General features: G+C 50.7%; 6 protein-coding genes across 6 annotated transcripts; 4 read left to right on the forward strand and 2 right to left on the reverse strand.

The window, feature by feature from the left end:
- Nucleotides 1–797: 797 nt before the first annotated feature.
- On the forward strand, nucleotides 798–4950 carry HO133_010575 (uncharacterized protein; the record flags this gene model as incomplete). Its single annotated transcript, XM_037301427.1, has 4 exons — nucleotides 798–1911; nucleotides 1975–2067; nucleotides 2114–2914; nucleotides 2969–4950. 4 exons carry the CDS (start codon nucleotides 798–800, stop codon nucleotides 4948–4950), a joined length of 3990 nt encoding a protein of 1329 aa, XP_037153061.1.
- A 44-nt stretch (nucleotides 4951–4994) lies between these two features.
- Nucleotides 4995–6232, reverse strand: HO133_010576 (uncharacterized protein; the record flags this gene model as incomplete). The annotated part of the gene is made up of 2 exons (XM_037301428.1): nucleotides 4995–6108; nucleotides 6171–6232. 2 exons carry the CDS (start codon nucleotides 6230–6232, stop codon nucleotides 4995–4997), a joined length of 1176 nt encoding a protein of 391 aa, XP_037153062.1.
- A 220-nt stretch (nucleotides 6233–6452) lies between these two features.
- HO133_010577 (uncharacterized protein) lies at nucleotides 6453–7234 on the forward strand (the record flags this gene model as incomplete). Its single annotated transcript, XM_037301429.1, has 2 exons — nucleotides 6453–7007; nucleotides 7181–7234. The coding sequence occupies 2 exons, from the start codon at nucleotides 6453–6455 to the stop codon at nucleotides 7232–7234; spliced, it is 609 nt and encodes a 202-aa protein (XP_037153063.1).
- Nucleotides 7235–7393: 159 nt separating this feature from the next.
- Nucleotides 7394–8326, reverse strand: HO133_010578 (uncharacterized protein; the record flags this gene model as incomplete). The annotated part of the gene is made up of 3 exons (XM_037301430.1): nucleotides 7394–7924; nucleotides 7980–8240; nucleotides 8291–8326. The coding sequence occupies 3 exons, from the start codon at nucleotides 8324–8326 to the stop codon at nucleotides 7394–7396; spliced, it is 828 nt and encodes a 275-aa protein (XP_037153064.1).
- Nucleotides 8327–9626: 1300 nt separating this feature from the next.
- On the forward strand, nucleotides 9627–18281 carry HO133_010579 (uncharacterized protein; the record flags this gene model as incomplete). The annotated part of the gene is made up of 5 exons (XM_037301431.1): nucleotides 9627–9971; nucleotides 10041–12247; nucleotides 12314–13125; nucleotides 13174–17520; nucleotides 17575–18281. The coding sequence occupies 5 exons, from the start codon at nucleotides 9627–9629 to the stop codon at nucleotides 18279–18281; spliced, it is 8418 nt and encodes a 2805-aa protein (XP_037153065.1).
- Nucleotides 18282–19093: 812 nt separating this feature from the next.
- HO133_010580 (uncharacterized protein) lies at nucleotides 19094–20095 on the forward strand (the record flags this gene model as incomplete). Its single annotated transcript, XM_037301432.1, has 1 exon — nucleotides 19094–20095. The coding sequence occupies one exon, from the start codon at nucleotides 19094–19096 to the stop codon at nucleotides 20093–20095; it is 1002 nt and encodes a 333-aa protein (XP_037153066.1).
- Between the last annotated feature and the right edge of the window lie 114 nt (nucleotides 20096–20209).

A 20209-nucleotide genomic window follows, 5' to 3' on the forward strand; every position in this document is an offset into this window, starting at 1 on the left:
CTACGAAAAGCACTATTAAGAATATATAACGTACTTAAAAAAATTTAGTATCACGGTATATTACTAAGTAACCGCCAAAAGACGATAATTTTCACTAATTTAGTATAGGTACGGTTACCGCAACTCATAGCCCTCCGCTAAGGTACAACTAGTATAAGTTACTATTTAGTGACGGACTACTAGTGATTACCTTTTGGTCTAGTCGTAACGAGCATAACCCGTTCCGCTTCTGATATAGCTATTATCAGGCCATAACATATTGAATAAATAAAGGGAACAGAGAGCGTCACACGAATGCCTTCGTGTTGTTAGAGGTATTTAGTTCGTATTAGGTTCGATTCCTAATGGCGCTGGTACAATGGTGTTGCGGTGCTTCTTATTTTCTCTTCGATCACTAGGAAGTGGTAGCCATGGTAGTGGTAGCTATCGATGTCGGATTTATCGGGTTTAAGAGCGTGCAAATGGGCGAGTAAAGTAGCAGGGTGGAGCGGCGCTCACCCCATCCCCGATCGGGTCTAGAACAGAGTACTCGCAAGGCCGGCGTAAGATTTTTGGCATGTTGAGAAGACATCTCCCCAATTTGTTGTTTTCAAGAGGACAGTAGCTAGAGACAGAGTCCTGATTTCTTTTACGATTCCTTACATCTCACGTAATGTGATAGCTAGATAATCTCAGGCACGTTGGTGACCCAACAATTTGGCGTGAAAAACTCCAACGTTTCACACTTTGATACTTAGATATTCTGCTACATACTTTACTTCGCAACTCTGGAATGAGCATTCACCTTCCTTGGAGTGATGCGTAATCTTAGAAGTATTCATCGCTCCTTGTTAACGAGCCCGGCAGGACTCAAATTAACAGCTTCCGCCTGGGATGTTGCAAGTGACAGCGTGATATGCGCCTTTGGGCCCACCAAAGACAATGTCTTACTGGATCTCAAACGCTGGAAGAAATATGAGAAAATCTACGAGCCCATAGCTGCCTGGGATGCACCGTGTCCACTGCCAGACCTCGAGTGCGACGAGATACTGGATCTGCATTACTTTTCTGATTCTTTCACAATATGTCTGGTTCTTGCAGGTGGGGATCTTATTGTTGTCCGTGAAGAACCACAGGCTGGGGAAGAGAAGATAGAGATCGTTGGCTCTGTAGATGCAGGTATCTCCGCCGCTGCATGGTCCCCCGACGAAGAGCTTCTTGCTATCACGACAAGAGCTTCCACATTACTCTACATGACGAGAGAGTTTGAGAATGTTACCGACGTTACATTAAATCCTGATGACCTGAAAGCCTCAAATCATGTTTCTGTTGGTTGGGGAAAGAAGGAAACTCAATTCAAAGGGAAAAAAGCCAGAGCTCTCCGAGATCCTACGGTCCCTGAGACAGTTGATGAAGGCGTACTCGATGCGAACGATGCAAAAGAGACGACCATCAGCTGGCGCGGAGATTGTACTTACATTGCAATCAATAGCATTGAATCAAACTCACGTCGAGTCGTTCGTATCTTCTCGAGAGAAGGTGTCCTTGAGAGCGTCAGCGAGCCTGTTGATGGCTTGCTAGGTGCCTTGAGCTGGAGACCTGCCGGGAATCTCTTGGCCGGTATACAGCGTCTCAATGACTGCGTCAGAGTCGTCTTCTTCGAAAGGAACGGTCTACGCCACGGGCAATTCAATTTGCGGCTGAAACAAGAAGAGTTGAGTACTTGGGGCGCTCAGATTTCTCTAAATTGGAATGTTGACTCGTCCGTGCTTGCTGTACGCTTCAACGATAGGATTCAGCTATGGATCATGGGAAACTATCATTATTACTTGAAGCAAGAGGTTTTGCTTTATTCAAAAGAAACGTGCACGCAACCAGTTTCATTGAAATGGCATCCAGAAAAACCGTTGCATTTTACTTTGCACGGCCAAGGTGAGCATCTCGTTGTAACTGGGCCCTTGTGCTGATCGGAATATACTGAAGCAGTATCATTAGAAAGTATTCAAAGAGCCGCCTACGCCTCAATTATCACGACCAGTCCTACGTCACCGCCAAATGATCATGGAATTGTTGCTGTTGCTGACGGAAGTAAGTTGCAGATATCCCGTATGATTACTATGCTTATTGTGTGCAGAATGCCTCAAGTTGACTCCTATGCGAGTGGCCAACGTTCCGCCTCCTATGGCACTGCATGAAATTGAGATCAGCAGTAACATCATCGACGTCGCCGTTACGGTCTGCTCAAATCCTCATCCTAGGGCTATCATTGGGGTTTTACACCACGAGGGATACAGTCAATTCGAGTGGTCGCTGTTATCAATGGTTCAGAACCCACCGGTTTGCAGGTTCACTAATGGCTTCTGGTCGACAGATACAGACACGATCACAATTCGAGATAGATTGCATCTACAAGTTTCTTTCAGCGGCAATGCAAGTCTGTTATTCTCTAAAAGCATGGACAATTCTTCATTTACTGTCATCGGAGAAGACGGCGGACATGTGGGTCACATCTTCCTGCATGAGACAGATGTTGAAGGTATGATCAGAAATTCATGGATTTCGAAGTCGAAGACCTACGTTGTGCTGGACCATAATGGCAAATCAAGTAGCGAGGATTTGAAAGAGAGGGTTCAAAGGTTCAATGATATTGGTGTGGCTGGTATAGAACTGGCCCTCTCGCCTTTCTCAGCGCAGAGGGTTGATACCGTAGTGTGCGGCTTCGAGATCAAGCACGCTGTCAATAGCTTGGTCAATGGAGGCGAAACGCCGGCCACAAAAGACATCATCTTCAGTCTTGCCGACAATGGGTTCCTCTATGCCAATGAGCGCCGCCTCGCAAGGAATTGCACGTCGTTCCTCGTAACCCCCGCGCATCTGATATTTACCACCGGCCAACATCTACTGAAATTTGTCCACCTCACGGAGGAGACTGAAAGTGAGTACCTATAGTCCCAATTTCTCGTCCTTTACTCTAACAATTCTTCGATAGACCTCGAGATACCTCCTGATACACCAGAATCAGATGAGCGATGCCGTAGCATTGAACGAGGTGCCAAACTGGTGACAGTTATGCCCTCGATCTTCGCTTTGATTCTACAGATGCCTAGAGGTAATCTGGAAACCATCTATCCCAGAGCGCTGGTGCTTGCAGGGATTCGAGATAACATCAACAAGAGAAACTACAAAAATGCGTTCCTGGCGTGCAGAAATCAAAGGGTAGATATGAATATATTGCACGACCATGCTACTCAGCAATTCCTTTCGAATGTCGACTTATTCATTGATCAAGTCAAGAAGGTGGAGCATGTTGATCTTTTCCTGTCGCAGCTCAGGGAAGAGGATGTGTCCAAGACCATGTACAAAGAAACTCTTCCGGGAGGCGAACATTCGCAAGTTTTGTCAGTTCTTGAGAGTTCAGAGGCCAGTATCTCCAAGGTCAATCGGATATGTAACGCGTTCCTGGATGCTCTGAAGAATCGCACCTCAACCCACTTTCAAAACGTCGTCACAGCCCACGTTTGTAAGGCACCCCCGGATCTCGAAGCTGGTCTGACTCAGATCGCTGGCTTGAGGAGTAAGAACTCGGACCTAGTAGATGCCGCGATAGAGCACATCTGCTTCCTGGCTGACGTCAATCGGCTTTACGACAACGCACTTGGACTTTACGATCTTGAGCTGGCATTGCTAGTTGCTCAGCAATCTCAGAAAGATCCCAAAGAGTATCTTCCCTTTCTGCGAAATTTGCAAGGGATGTCGGTGCTGCGAAGACAGTACTCCATTGATAATCACCTTGGTCGATTCAAGAAGGCTCTGAGGCATCTGTGTGATCTAAGTGCCTTTGACGAGGTCAAGGATTACACCATAAAGCGTGGCTTGTACCCAGAGGCTCTAGACTTCTACCGCTACCAAGAAGATAAGCTCAAGGAGATGATGCGCCTGTATGCTGATTTCCTTCAGCAAAATGGGAAGTTCAAAGAAGCTGGTGTAGCTTATGAGTATCTCAGCGACTATACTTCTGCGAGCGAGGCTTTCCGTCAAGCCCATCTTTGGAAAGAATCTCTTTCTTGCGCCACCCTCACACCTTTGCCACAACATCAGCTCCGTTCCCTCGCCCAGACACTCGCAGATAGCCTCTTGGAATCCAAGGACTTCTTCTCTGCTGCGACGATCCATCTCGACTACCTCGCCGATAGCGCCACAGCATGCCGTACCTTCTGCAAAGGTTACTTCTTTGCTGATGCCCTCCGCATTGTCGGACTTCATCAGCGACCCGACTTGCTCGAGTCAGTCATCGACACGGGCCTTGTAGAAGGCATGGCATCTGTGACCGAGCTGTTAGCTGACTGCAAAAGCCAGCTCAATGCACAGATACCTCGATTACGCGAACTGCGGACGAAGAAAGCTGAAGACCCCCTAGCATTCTTCGATGGCGACGTCAATGGTGGCGCGGATATTCCGGACAATGTCTCTCTCGCCACAACTGATGCGTCTACCATGGGAGGTACACTACTGACGCAGTATACGAACCGGACCGGAACAGTAGGTACGAATGCTACGAGGCGAACGTCAAAAAATAGGCGAAGGGAAGAGAGGAAGAGAGCTAGAGGTAAGAAGGGGAGTGTGTACGAAGAGGAGTATTTGGTCAGTAGCGTTGGAAGACTGATTGACAGGATCAATACTGTCAATGAAGAAATGGAGAGGTTGGTTGTTGGGTTGATGAGGAGAGGGATGAGGGAGAGGGCTGGAGCTGTGGAGAATGCTATGATTGAGGTTGTGGAGCTGTGTAAGGGATGTCTCGATGAAGTATTTAAGAGCGATGTCAAGAAGATGGTCGAGCAGAAAGAGATCGAGGAAGAGGAGCGTAGGCCAAAAGGAGGAGAAGGGGTGCTGTGGGATACCATGGAAGGGGACAAAGAAAGAGAAGCACCATCCGTGAAAGCCTTCGACAGACTATCACTTCTTGGTCGATAGCCTGCGACATAGCGGGTATATGCAACCAAAATTGTCATCAATCATCAAGTATCCACAGTCTTTCCCTCATCATCAATCAGATGCTCCGGGACACTGATTGGTCCTTCTCCCACGCTCGTCAAAATAACCCTGCTAACGCCCTCTTCCAACACCTCTACAACTTGGGGACTCGCAGGCCCAGGACCATCAATCTTGGTATCCGTTTTCCCCCAGCCTTCTTTTTGCCGGAGAATCGGCAAAAAGGTTTTCAGCACAGCATCTTCATCAGCTTCCAGGTAGTAAATGACCGCGTTCGGTCCTGCATCGAATGTGTACGCCGCTATCGTTCGACCAGCCTTCTCATTCATTTCCTCGACAGCTTTGATAGCAGCTCGGCTAACGTCGTTGAGGTAGAAGATTGGCGGATCGGTGTCTAAGCAAGTAGCGTGAAAGGAGTTACTCTCCCTCATGGTCACCTTCGCAAACGTCGCAAAATCCTTTGATTTAATCGCTTTCTCCATCTCTGCCATCTCTTTCGGCACCACTTCCTTTGTTCTCGTCTGGAAAAGACTCGATGTCTGCACAGTCGTCTGCATGCCCGTTGTACTGCTCACGCCCTTCTTCGCAGCGCTAACTACTAAGATAAGGGCCCTCATGTCTGGCCAGTGGCTTTTTGGCGCGACAAGCCGAGCATGACTGTCCAATCCATCGTCTCGTATGCCGTGATCCCATGCGACATAACCACCCAACAAACTCCTGCACGCCGAACCGCTGCCTTGGCGCGCTATGAGGGAGAGCTCGGTAGGTGACTGCTGGAGTTCGTATAGGTCCGCTATAGCACGCACTAAAGCTGCAAAGCCAGCAGCTGAAGATGCGAGACCGGCGGCGGTAGGGAAGTTGTTCACGCTCACTAGACGGAGGGAATAGGTTGATAATTTTGGTAACGAAGATTCGGCATCTTCAAGCTCTGAGCGGAGAGCGCGCAGAGACTTCAGACAAGCGAGTGAGCGCGCCGTGGAAAGAGATTGTGGGGCATTGTTCAAAAGCAGGGTGTCTGGACCCTCAAAGGTAGAGGAGCAGGAAGCTGTGGTGTGGGTGCGGAGGTCGGATTGGGAGAGGGTGACTGAGAGAGAGGAATTGGTGGGAAGATTGAGGGAGGGGTCGCGTTTGCCCCAGTATCTACAATCATTCTGTCAGAGCTGCTCAAGAATTGTGGAGGCGAAGGGGGGGGGAAGCGGTACTTGATCACTGCGATGTTCACTGGAGCGGTCGTGCTTGCGCGGTAGATCTTCTGGTCGGCCATGTCGTCGGAATCACTATATTTGTACGCTGAAGACCATCAAAGTCCAGGCATTTGATTTGGATCTACTCGTATTCCAATTGACCGAGAATCCTTCGAATCCTCTCGCCGAAGCTCGTGAACTCCATGGGTAAACCTCGGCCTCGGACTTCGATGATTGCTCGATTTGGTCTCCCTCGTGCTCAGCACTTTCTACAGCCGCGCCGTTCCCTACTCCATCGCCATGGGAAACACCTCCTCAAGCAAAGTTCCACCCCCTCCAAACGAACCCCCGCCATCCGCATGCCCAGTCGACCCTTCCGCCCGCGCTGCATGGCTCGAAGCCGCAGCCAAAGAAACCCACCCTCAACCACCCCCCTCGCCCTCCCCCTCAACCTCCAAATCCACGTCCCCGTCCCCCGTCCCTCCACGCAAACTCACCACGCCACGCCCCCTAGCCTCCGACCGCGTCACAAGCTCCATCCCGCGCGCCGAGCTCTCCCCAAACATCACAACCCCGACGCCCACATCGGCCCCATCACCGCATAGTCCGAACGCGGCGGCGGCGGCGTCGTCGTCGAATTGGATCTACCCCTCGGAGAAAATGTTCTTCGAAGCCATGCGGCGCAAGAACCACAGCCCCGACGCCGCGGACATGGCGACGGTCGTGCCGATCCACAACGCCGTCAACGAGCGCGCGTGGGCGGAGATCGAGGACTGGGAACGGCGGTTCGCGGGTGCGCGGGATCGGCGGTGCGGTGGGCCGAAGTTGCGGAGCTTTAGTGGGGATAGTAGGAAGGTTAGTCCGAGGGCGAGATGGCTGGGGTTGTGGGGGTATGAGAGCCCGTTTGATCGGCATGATTGGGTTGTGGAGAGGTGTGAGGGGAGGGGGGTGGAGTATGTGATTGATTTTTATAGGGGCAGGGGTGGGGGTTTGGCTTTTTATTTGGATGTTAGGCCTAAGTTGAATAGTTGGGAGGGGTGGAGGATGAGGTTGGGGAGGCTGGTGGGGATGTAAAAGAGTGAGAAGAGGGAGAAGGAAAGGTGTGGTGTATATATGGCTTTGCGTAATAGAACAGGATGTACAAAGGTGTCAGGCTTCATGCTTGCTTGCAACGCTCCAAAACGCCAGACGTGCTCTGGGAAGACAGGACGACAGGGCAACGAATACCAGCACCCCCCTCTTTATCCTAGTACCACAGCCAGAACTATAATAAGTAGGACCACGGCAAGAATCACCAGCAAACAACAAGCCTTGCCCCTCGCACTCTTCTGATACCGATTCGCGCTCCTCAGTTCTATATCCGCGTGCTGCGTATCCGTAGCCACATTCTGCACGTTGCCACTTATCGTATCAAGCTGCCCTCCCTGCTCATGCACAATGTGCGCCACGTCCCTAAACAGCTCATTCAGCTCCCCAACGCTCTGCTCAATATTCCGTATTTCGGATTCGCGCTCTACGATCAATGAGTCTTGGAAGTCCACTTCATCTTGCGAGGCTAGACGTAGCTGGTCTTGCTCGTGTAATTGCGATTGCTGCTGTGAGGGGCTGTCGGAGTATGGCTGGTTTGAGGCGTCGGTCGAGTCGAGGGCTGTACGAGCGGCGGAGGCGGATGCGCGCTCTTTTTCAAGGGCGAGACGTTGTATGGCTTGGAACTCGGTGCCTGATGCTTGGAATTCGCGGGATAGCTTCTGTTGGGTGTACTTCTGGGATGCCTGTTCGCAATCGCTATTAGCTATGGCCCGAACAGACGGAGATCTAGCATCGTACGCTCAAATCTTCCCACGTCGTCAGTTTCTTGACGCCCTCCCCGACTTCTTTGAATCCGTCTCTCGCCTCATCTAAAAGATCGTGCACTCTTTCTCTGACTCTTTCCGTGTCCCGCTTTGTGCCGAGGAGATTCAGTTGCTGTGACAGACGGCCGATCTTGGAGGTTAGAGAGAAGAGCTGTTCGGACAGACTTTCGCTAAATCGACTGAACTCTGGGTCGTCGCGGTACTCGGGGTCATCGCTGCGGCGGTATGTAGTGGGCTTGTTTGACTGTCAGCGCGAGCCTGTGAGACTCATTTGAGTGTTCGTACCTGGCTCTCCAGAGCTGGCGACCGGTCGAAAGACATGACAAACAAACTTAGACTGCTTCATTCAGATCTGCACGGGTTTTGTGATTTGAGTTGTATAGGTAGAGCGTTGGAGCCTTCGTTGACGTCGCAATGCTAACTATTTTTAGGGTTACCGTTACACTAGCGTGCGATAATGCGGTCTAGTGGGGAAACTGCGGTTGCATACGAGCATGCAATCGAACGACTTCCACCGTCTTTCCTTAGATACATGACTTTCAGCAAAGAACGCTGAAAGCAAAGAGGAACCTGCTATTAAAATAATCTCCACCTAGAGCAACATCGCAAAGCAGTTGACAACAATCGATATGGAGCCAGGAAACATAAACGTGGCCAAATGCTGATCCTTTAAGCCTGGCTTGCTGCATCTGAGTCTTTGCCAACTCAAGGTGAGACCTAAGGCAGTCGTCCATGCGCAATATGATCGGAAAAAATTATACTAGGCCTTCCCAGAAGGCTTTTGTTATAAACATGCATTCCATTGATCAGTGGCTGCACATGCCTGTCCGTGCTGTATTGACAATGGAAATAGATTCCATAGAGAGATATAAATTGCTTCGGTCAATCCATTGCTATCTCAACCAACTTTGGTAGCAACCCCCTGCTCGATTTTTGGGCTGCCGAACAAATGGCAGTTGTAGCAGCGTGAGACTTAAAGAGATCAAGATTTACAACTGAGAGGAGCAGATCTCTTTGCGGGAAGGCTCGGTCTAAGCTCGATTCATGTGATGACAACGGAAGTATCGGGCTTGATACCCATAAGTTCTGTTCAACTTGAAAGACCGCGTGCTTGATACTGCCACTGTTCCTGGCAACTTGCCTGCAGTCCTCACCGTGTTCAGGGCTCTGCATCATCTAGGTACTTGAATTAAGGATACTTCGCCCGAAGAGCTCACTCACCGCCAGATTCAAGCCTACATTCTCACCTCATTCTGTCCTGAAGCCCCAGTCCAAATCCACCACACTTTTGGCTAGGTGTCAGAAAAAGTGGCAGCTGAAACGGCTACAAATCCTCAACATTCCGACAAAATCAATGTCAAGGAGGAATTTTCTTTCGCTGTTCAACACTTTTAATCAAACAGATGATCACGGACGGCGCACTTTTCTGGCTGATACCCGAATCTGACTTGAAATTGAAAAGGTGACAACTGCCACTCTTTCCTACAGCTTGCCTAACTTCTCTCACCTCACTCACAGACATATCGTAGTTAATTTGCGACTCTTTTTGCCACACACTTCATATCACGACCGTCTTGAGTGAGTATCGGGGAGCGTGTTGTCTGCCATACGACGGTAGGAAATGGCGCCGCCGCCAGCGGCGAGAAACAACCCGCAGAGTCAACCACTCACAACTTTGTTGAGGTTGATCTGCGAGTCGTACCCTCCGAACACTTGTCTCCGAGAACTACTTCAAAATGCCGACGATGCGGGAGCTACCGAGATTGAGTATATCCTCGATACGAATACCTACGTTGGGGAACCTTTATTGCATGAAGCGCTAGCAGAATACCAGGGACCGGCTTTACTGGCGAGAAACAACAGCGTCTTTACTGACGAAGATCTCGCAAGTCTAAGTGCAGTTGGCGACTCTAGGAAGCGCCACGATGCGGAGTCTACTGGCAAATTTGGACAGGGGTTCAACTCGGTAGGCCATCCTAACTCTGCTTTCGCGCCTTCCATAAGTCAGGAATTGGGCTGATCGTGTTCTCCGCAGGTTTACCACTTCACGGATGGCCCATGGGTCTACTCACGTAGCTTGCTGCTCATGCTTGACCCCCACAAGACATGGTCAAGGAGCTTCAGTCCTGATGATCCCGGAGGACCCATGTGGGATGTGGTCAAAGGTCGCGATTGCGCCGAGATTCAAAACCATCTCAATACTTTGGGGGCATTTGACCTTGATTACACGCGCTCAAATGACGAGACGATCATCCGGATTCCGTTGCGTACCCAGGAACAGGCGAGAACCAGCAGAATCTTCCAACAGAAGATTGGCATCCAGAACATTGAAGACGCTCTCAGAGATTTTGGCCAAGAGATCCAAGAGGGCGGCTTGTTGTTTCTCAAGCATGTCCGCAAGATCATCATCAGATTGAACCACGATATTGTGCTGTTGGCCCAGATCCTTGATGACGATCCCAACAGCGCAAGCATGAGGATGGCGATACCTACAGACTTCAAAAACCAATACGCGCCAAACACGTCCCAGGCCACCCACGATCTGTCGAAGACTTTTGAGACGAGGATTGAAATATCCACAAAGCAATATCCGAATCCAAGACTCTTTCGATATGTTGTCCAACATACGATGATAACATCTTCGGGCGACAAGAAGTTGGACATCTGGGCTCGTGAGCGCAAGCTGTATCCCTGGGTGGCCATAGCAGCACCGCTGAACGATGGTTCTGCTGGTGACCCTTTCGATGGGCGGCTTTTCTCTACCCTGAGATTACCTGTCAGGACAAATCAGCCTATCCATATACATGGCCTGTTCTCAATTACCCCAGATCGTGGTAGGCTGTCATCTTCTGGACAGTCGCCTGGCTATGAGGATCTGGCAACGAAATGGAACAGTTTCATGTTCGGGAAATGCGTTTCGATCGCTTGGGCAAGCCTTCTTGCTCACCGTAGCCCTCTCTCATGGCGCGAAGAGATGTTTGCTCTATGGCCCAGACCCGAATTCACTCACTCCGAGCTGTGGGACAATCTAGATGACAGCGTCATTGATATAGTAATAAAGTCCAATCTGGTAGTGTGGAACGCCTCGAATGGTTGTTGTGTGGATGTCGACCATGGCTTCTTCGCCCCTAAAGATGCAGAAGCCAGAGAATACGGCCCAGCCCTTGCAGCGGCTCTCCTGCCAGCGGTGTTTCTCGAAGGCTCTTTGCTAAAGAAACTCCAACAGCGAATGAAGCCTCTACAGCGAAATGTCAGGATGTTAACGCCTGTGACAGTCCGCCAATTCTTTCGTCAGCACGGTCTTCCAGCATTATCATCGGAGATACAGACTATTATTCTTGAATTTTGTCTTCTTGATGCCATCAAGAGCCCGCTGGAACATAACGAGAGAGACAACTTGTACAACGATCTCCATGGGATCCAGATCTGGCCGACTGTTAATGGCAGTTTGTCGTGTTCTAACAAGGTTGACCTGATGCTTCCACGGGATGACCCAGAAATGCAACTATTTTCTAAGTCAAGAGCTGCAGCAACGTTGGACATCTCCATGATGAGTCCTTCTGTCAGGAAGTTGCTACTGAATGACATCAACAACCTCACTGTGGTGATGAGATTTCGCGGCCTAGGGGACTTGGCCACAGACTGGCCAGTGATGTACCTCATGATGCCTCGCCCCGAAAACTCCAGAGTCTGGGCAAAACGAGCTTTCGGTATCGACAATGTTCTTCATGACATATGGGCTTGGATTGCCGAACGAGTCCAAGAAGGGCAGCGGATGGTCCTCGAGCTTTCGCGCGACCTGTGGCTTGTTCCAATGAACGACTCCCGAATCCGACAGTTCGCTCCCAAAGCTCTCAAGATTCCGTTGCTTATAATCGAGAAGCAGGACCCCTTGTTCAATTTCCTGGTCGCTATCACGAAACAGGATTCACTAGCAATGCCACCGTTGCTAGATACCGACATCTTGCCAAAGGAAGCAAGAGATCTTCTGCGCAACAAAGAGCCCATGAAGACGGATACCCGGTGTACCCGCGTAGATGACCCAGAAGCCTTCGTCGACTGGCTGGTTGCCTGCAAAGAAATGCTAGCAAAAGCTTCGGACGAGGAGAAGGCAATGCTTCTGAGCCATCTCGAGACCCTCACACGTGATTTGAATTTCCCAGCAGGTCTTTCACCCACACTCATGAGCCAAATGCGGAAGTTACCCCTTTATAGAAAGATCTGTTGCTCTTCGCCCTTCGAGTAAGTTCCGATATTGCACCCCTCGAGGTCCATCTAGCCGGCCAAATTAGACTAACACAACAGCAGAAAGCGTAGCCATACGAAGCACGGTCTCGATGCAGGCGGCCATATGTATTGGACCCCCCAGTTCCCTCCGGGTTTTCCGCCGCTGCCGGACATTGTCAGAGTATCATTCTACGATCCTCAAAATAAAATTGAAAGGCTGATGATGGGACGGCTCAGAGCGCTCCAGGACGTAGCACTCAAAGATTTGTTAACCCTTCATCTCCTGCCTTGGATGGAATCTATCCCATCAGATGCAGAGCCGCTATGGAAGATCCCTAAAGCAAACCTTGTTGACTGGATCATGAAAGGCTCGCGGCGACCAAACAAAGCGTGGGTGAAAGACATCATCAGCCATCCCATCATACCACTTCCTCCTAAGGATGGAAAGACACAGTATCGCTGCCTGATGGCAATGGTGGATCCAAGCTCTGAACTAGCAAAGCTCTACGATGGCGAGGAGAACGTCTTCCCCTGTCCAGACTTCTTCTCACGCCACAAGGAAGCTCTAATAGCCTGCGGCATCGCTACACAGCCTACCTGGTCTACACCAGCAGAGCGTGTAAGATACATTTCACAGTGTGGAGCGAACGTTGAAACAATTCAGCATAAGGTCGATTGTCTGCTGAAGCTACCAATTGAGAAAGAGTTGAGTAGCTCGGCAGTTGATGTTGCAGACATCAGGAAATTGGAGTGGCTTCCTGGGGTATCTCTCAATGGTGAATCTACGCTGCTTGCTCCCAATGAGTGCCGTGGAGCGGATCAAAGCTATTTGGTTGACTTGGTCTGGGGAACAACGAACATAGCTGTCAAAGCAAGTTGGAAGAAAGTTTTGGGTAAGCGCGCTGATTTTATGGCATTCTTGTGGTAACTTACTTTACCAGGTTGGGATCAAAGCATCCCAAAAACAATGCTTCTGCGACAATTGGACCTCTGCCTGGCAATGGAAGACTATGACAAAGCTAGTAAAGTTCTCCGCCAGATAGAGCCGGATGATTACTCGGTTTTGGCAATGAAGCCATGCTTTCTTGGTCGCTCAGGAGAGTACTTTACATCAGATAAGGTGTTCTTACCAGGAAGTCAGTTGCGATTGCGGTCCCTGGCCCCTTATCTCGATGAACTGGATGCCAAATTTGCGAAAGATCATGACAGATTAGTGACTAGACTGGATATTCGGTCACAGCCGTCGGCACAGGATCTTCAGGGCGTTCAAAATTCTCTCAATAAGATCACTGAGGGCCATTTAAGCAACTTTGATCTCGGTATAGCGATTGCCACTCTGGAGATCGCCACGCGTCTAGGATACGATCCTCAGGATCTTCGGATACCAGATGCGACCATGATTCTAAGGGAACTCAAAGACATTGTACATGGAGATCCATTGAGTACTGGCGATATCGCTGATTTCAACTTCACGCATCCTGAAGTTTCTAACGATCTGGCGCGGCGGCTTGATGTTGAGAATTCTTTAAAGAGAGCAATTAGGCTCAAGATCGATTTTGACAGCGAAGACGAGAACGACTATACTCCAAAAGAGAAGCTCAGCACAGTGATATCCGATACACTAGAGCGATATCCAGTTGAATCGACGTTCAATGAGTTCTTGGCAAACGCCGACGATGCTGGAGCAACCAAGATTATCTGGATACTGGATGAGTGCCGCGAAAAGCCCTATGGATCTTCGTCTCTTTTGACCAGCGAGCTGAAGCCTTTCCAAGGACCAGCGCTATTAGTAAGCAACGATGCTGTCTTCTCCAAGAAGGACTTTGCTGGGTTCAAAGACATTGGACAAGGTGGCAAAAAAGACGACATCCATTCAACTGGAATGTTCGGGCGAGGAGCACTAAGCATGTATCACTTCACGGACGTGCCGATGCTGCTTTCCAGTGACTCCTTTCTGGTCCTTGACCCGCAGCAAAAGGTCCTTCCTATAAACTACAACAGACGCCGCGAACGCAAGGTGGGAACAAAGATATCTCTTTCGGCTGTGAACCATCTAGCGCCGGATCAGTTGGCCCCATTCTCGGGCTTGTACAACTTCGCTCCGAACTTGAGTCACTATGAGGGTACGATTTTCCGCTTTCCTCTCCGTGCAGTCGGGGCAAAGACCCTCTTGAAAGACCATGTCCAGCACGTAGACGCTGTCGCAGTACGATCGCTTCTCAGAGATTACTTGGCTGTTGCCCGTACGGCGTTGCTGTTTCTCCGCAATGTTGAGTCGGTCGAATTCCGCACTCGGGACCAGAAGGATCCACAGTGGTCTGTCATCGCCCGTCGTTCACCATGCCAAGACAGTGATACCTGCCAAGACGTTGAAATTACAAGCATCCAAGGAGGCAGACTCCAGCAGGTAGACAATTGGTGTGTCGGCCGCAGAAACATAACTCAGATTCCGGCAGATATCACGAGAGTTGGAAGAGGTTCCGAGAAATCCGCGGAATGTGGCATTGCAGCTTGTCTGAAGAGTGTGAAGACTGTTATTCCTAATGTTGGAGAAGGTGTTATCATGAGCGGGCAGTCTTCGGATGTCGAGTCTGGCACGATCCAAAATGTCGACCATAAAGTCTTCTGTAGACTCCCTACAGGTCAGGCATCGTCGCTTCCTGTATCGTTCCATGCCAGCTTCGCGGTTACTGGAGATCGCAGAAGTATCGCCTTAGAAGAAACTGCGGAGAATTCTGCGTGGAACAATTGGCTCCTGACGACAGCTGTGACCAGTCTCTACGTGGAAACTCTACAATACTTGGCACCCAGAATGTGTGAGAAAATTTTTGATTTATGGCCATCAATGACGACCTACCATTCATCACCTTCGCTCTCGGAAACTTTGTGCAGAGCTTTCTGGAACAGCCTGTTGAGTCGGGACCGGAAGCTTGACTCTCTATTTCCAATCAATGCACAAGACTATACATCGGACCATCAAGATGGCCTGCTTGTGGGCAATGAGGTGTCAAACAAGGCAGTCTCTCTGGCAGAAGCAAGATTTGATTTCCTTCCTGATGACGTCTCCCAAGCTCTTCGACCGCTCCTTGTCAAATTATGTCCGACTCTCGTTCGCCTCCCCCGAAAATTGTGGCCCGACTATAAGCGAGCAGCTGCTGAAGCGGCATGGTTATCGAAGGAGTTGCACGCAGATTACCTTTGTCAGGTTTTCAGAGATGATGACAACTGCAAAATACTAGAGGAATTTATTCGCGGGCTTGGCCACGAGGAGAGAAAACGCGCAGCGATGGCAATGCTACTCAAGACGATGGTAGCCCAGACTGACGGGACTGACACGACTCCAATGAGTATTCTCGGCGGATGCAGAGTGCTGCCTCGGCCAAACCTTGACGCACCATTAGGGCTCCTCCTCTGGAACGCTCCGCCAGGCTCTACTTGTAGTTACGTTGCGACAACCGAAGAGCAAGACCTCTTTGGATTCGCTTCCGACTCCATGATTAACAGAGAGTTGTCCCAGGATGCGAGTGACTTGGTCGGCATGTTATTGAAAGCCTCTTTCAATGTCCGGAAACTGGACTTCTCTGACTTGGGAGACCTTTTAGCACGACCACAATCGCCCACAAATCCATCTATCGCTTTCGATGACCGCGATGCGTGGATGCTTAAGCTTTGGCTATATGTCAACACCGAAATGCGTGTGTTACACGCCGCCACATGGTCTTTGGCCTCATCCTTTGAGGTATCCTCGGACACAATGCTGGCTAAGGGTGGCCTTCAGGACCGTAAGATCTACCGATTCGGGTCCAACAAACAATGGTGCTACCTAACGCCGCGCGAGTTCGAGGCTCAGCCTTGCGTCATTGAACCGCTAGACGACCAGCAACGCAGACTCTGTGAGCAGATTCCAGGTCTCCAAATCATCGACCGAAAGTGCGTACCTTTTCTCCTTTTAGAGACAGAAGGTGATCTCAAGCGCACTGCCTCTTTCGGACGTCTACTACAAGCTTTTGAGAAATTGGAAAGGACGACTAAAACACCAACGAAGATGTTCGTGGGGAAGAGCCTAAACTTCGATTCGAAAGAAATCCTACAAGCCTTATTGCTCAACCACGTGAACATTGGGGATCCTTCCAATGTTACACTTCTCCGCAGCCTTCCCGTCTGGCGTCGGCTGAGGTCGTCAGACTCGGGGGTGTCGGTTCAGCATATTGCTGCTGAAGACGCCAACTTCTGTGGCCATACAGAGTTGCTGTTGCCATGGGTGAACAATCTTGCAAGGTTTGTCAGCCCAAAGCTGGTGAATTCGAACAGACAGGCGCTCTCGAAACTGCACATTGTGTCGTTGACAGCCCAACAAACATGGGATCTGATCAAGGCGGATCTCCCTACAAATGTCAAGGTCAAGGCTTCTAGAGAACGGTATCTTGAGATGATACAATACCTCGCGGTCCATGGTGTGAGACCCTCTGGGAAAGTGGCGCCCGACGGGGCTTCCGTCCTATGCGAAGTTTACGGCCTCTATGATCACCAGGATGGAATCTTCAAGGCAGCGTTTCGAGACCAAGAAAACATTCGGTTCCTACATGTAGACTTCCGCGCCGCCTCGCTCAACACTTTCTGGCTATCCGGTGGCTTACAAGCACGGCCACCTACCGGCGCAATGATCCCAGAGCACTTCCTGGAATGTGCCCTAGCCATCGATCGACGGTGGGACCCCGCTAATACGACTCAGACGTTTGAAGAGGATGCTCGTACAGTGTCAGAGTATCTGCAGTTCGATCGACAGGAATTTCGCAGTTGGTCCAATTGGGCTCAGGTTTCGAGAACTCAGATATTCCGTGTGCGGGATGTCTCCCCAAACGAGAGCAGCTATCGGCGGACTCGCATGCAACGTGAGAAAACTCATTGTGCTCTGGAAGAGGCAGGCAACCTTGGCCATGTTCGCATTGCCTGGAGTCAAACCAACTTCTTGCAAAATCCCCCTTGCTCGTACGTTTATCAAAGACTTCCACGAGGCGGAATCCCACCTGCCGCGAAAGTATACGAGCATCTCCTCATCTTGATGGCCATCATCGAGGATATCACACAGTATGACCTTTCGGAATACCTTCGTGATGTCCAGGCGTGTTATGAGCATCTTCAAAACGAACTCGAGGTTACGAAGCTTATACCTGGTATTCACCTGGCCCGTGTTTGGCTCAATCTGGACACTACACAGGTCGAGCTTGTACCCAAAGACAGCCTGCAGTGTCCAACATCCGCAAAGTTGCTTTGCTTGAACTGTCCCGGTAAGCAAAACACTTCCGCATGCACCGAGTTATTGAACTGACCCATGTGCGAAGTCGATCCACTACCCGTGAAAACGGCCAAGAAATTTCTCGTTCCATATGAAAAGCTTTTGATGGGCTTGGGCTGTAAAACAGTAAAACAACCAACCCCAGCGGCCCCTGGACCATCAGCGGATACTAGAGAGCTTTCTTTGGCCGCAGCAATGGCTGAAATGCGTAGCCTACGGGATCAACGCCAGCTGACTGACGTTGTCCTTGAAGCCGAAGGTATCCAATATCCGGCCCACAAGATTGTCCTGGCTGCAGTTTCCAAATACTGCAAAGCGCAGTTCGCCGGCGAATGGGGCCGCCTTTTGCAGCACCAAGCGATCGTCCACCTCGAAGAGCTTCGGGCCACCACGTTGTCTCAAATAATCGATTTTGCGTATACCGGAGAATTCGAATGGCCACAACTGCAGGACCCTGAAAACAACACCGAGATTGCAGACAGGTTGGATGAGCTACTGGACCTACTTGACGGTACGAACATGTGGATGCTCGACCGCCTTCACAGCATGGCCCAAGACTTCTTGATCTCGCGAAGCTGGTCAGCCACCTATATCAGGGTCGACAACGTGAATGGAATCAAGGAGCGCGCCCAGGGTGCCAGGGCGGATCGTTTGCTCAAGCATTGCGAGGACTTTGGATTAGCCAACTCGGATTTTGTGGAGGCTTTGAAGAATGATGGCTCGGAGAGTGGCGGTGGCATGGAGATGGATTGAGATGAGTGTTGCGCTGCATAGCGCTAGGTCCATTGAAAAGAAAGGCAGTTGTTTTAGTACAAATCATTCGAGACAAAAGAAGACTTTGACCCTGGGTATTGCCTCTCAGGATCTATCAATCTCCCTACCGGCCTCTGTTCTCGAGCCTCCTGTAACTCTACCACTATAAATCTCGAGCAGAATAGCTCCCCGCTATTAGCTTATCATGTCCGAGTAGAGATCAATCCCCCCAATTACCTCCCCCCCACCTCCCTTCCTCAGAAATTTCCATCAGCCGTTCCCCCCCTCCCACCGCAACCTTCGCGCACTCGTCCACCTCCCCCTCCGAGCAGACCCAACCCCCCATCCCGCACGCCCTCGGACGGCCTCCAAGTCCCGCAGAAGACGCCCGCGTACACGAACCCCGCCCACGTCCCCCCCTCCGCATCTCCTCCACCCCCCCGGGCCCGTACGGCGTCCGCTGGCTGTTCCCTCGAGGCGGAAAGTTCGGGTTTCCGTATGGAAGACGTGTGTTTCGTGGGTGGGATGAGACGAGACGGGTCCCTTTGCTCCGCGAAACAGATGTCTGTCGGATTCGTCAGGGGGACGGTGTCGACGTCGACCTTTTTGGACGGCCCGGGCCGGCGGGGGACGGTGTTGGGGCTGTTGGGCGCGGGTGACGTTGTGCTTTAGCCGAGTTTGGAGCGGCTCCACGAAGGCTTCGCCGACGCGGCGGCCGGCGGATTGGGTTCGGGTTTTGGCAGTGGAAATGGAAACGGAAATGGGCAACGGAAATGGGCAACGGAAATGGGCAACGGAAATGGACAACGGAAATGGCAATGGAAACGGCAATGGAAACGGCCAACGGAAATGGCAACGGAAATGGTAACGGAAATGGCAACGACCAAGGGCAACGGAAATGGGCATGGGTAACGGAAATGGCAACGGAAATGGGAACGGAAATGGGAACGGAAATGGACAACGGAAATGGACAACGGACAACGATCAAGGGCAACGGAAATGGGTATGGGCAACGGAAATGGCAACGGAAATGGCAACGACCAAGGGCAACGGAAATGGAAACGGCAATGGAAACGGCCAACGGAAATGGCAACGGAAATGGTAACGGAAATGGCAACGGAAATGGCAACGGAAATGGCAACGGAAATGGCAACGACCAAGGGCAACGGAAATGGGCATGGGCAACGGAAATGGCAACGGAAATGGCAACGGAAATGGCAACGACCAAGGACAACGGAAATGGGCATGGGCAACGGAAATGGCAACGGAAATGGGCATGGGCAACGGGCATGGGCAACGGAAATGGCAACGGAAATGGGCAACGGAAATGGGCAACGGAAATGGCAACGGAAATGGCAACGGAAAAGGGCATGGGCAACGGAAATGGCAACGGAAATGGCAACGGAAATGGCAACGGAAATGGCAACGGAAATGGCAACGGAAATGGCAACGGAAATGGCAACGGAAATGGCAACGGAAATGGGAAATGGGAACGGAAATGGAAATGGAAACGGAAATGGAAATGGCAACGGAAATGGGGGTGGGGATTACAGGCAACGCTGACCTACCCCAACGACGGCGACATTTTCCAGATGGTTCTTGTTGGAACCCTGCGGCTGCTGGGTGGCATATTCTCGGGCCGTGGTGGAGATGGGAGGATGGTAGCGGAGACTTGGCAATGTACTGTTGTAGTGTTGTGGAAGTGTGAGTCGGCTTGGTTGAAAAGAGAGCTGGATGTGGATGCCAAGAGTGTCAATGAAAGGGACGGATATCGTCGAGAGGAGAAAGACTCTAAAAGCTGGCAGGGAAGATGAGACGTGCAGCAAGTACTCGGGAGATAGAGACCCCGAGACCCTTAACTCCGCGATTCGTCAGCGTCAAGGCGGAATTTTTTGTAATTCCATGAGATGAGATGAGAACGACGATTG

Source organism: Letharia lupina (genome assembly GCF_014066315.1).
Source record: "Letharia lupina isolate WasteWater1 chromosome Unknown contig_9, whole genome shotgun sequence".
NCBI classification, from domain to species: Eukaryota; Fungi; Ascomycota; class Lecanoromycetes; order Lecanorales; family Parmeliaceae; genus Letharia; species Letharia lupina.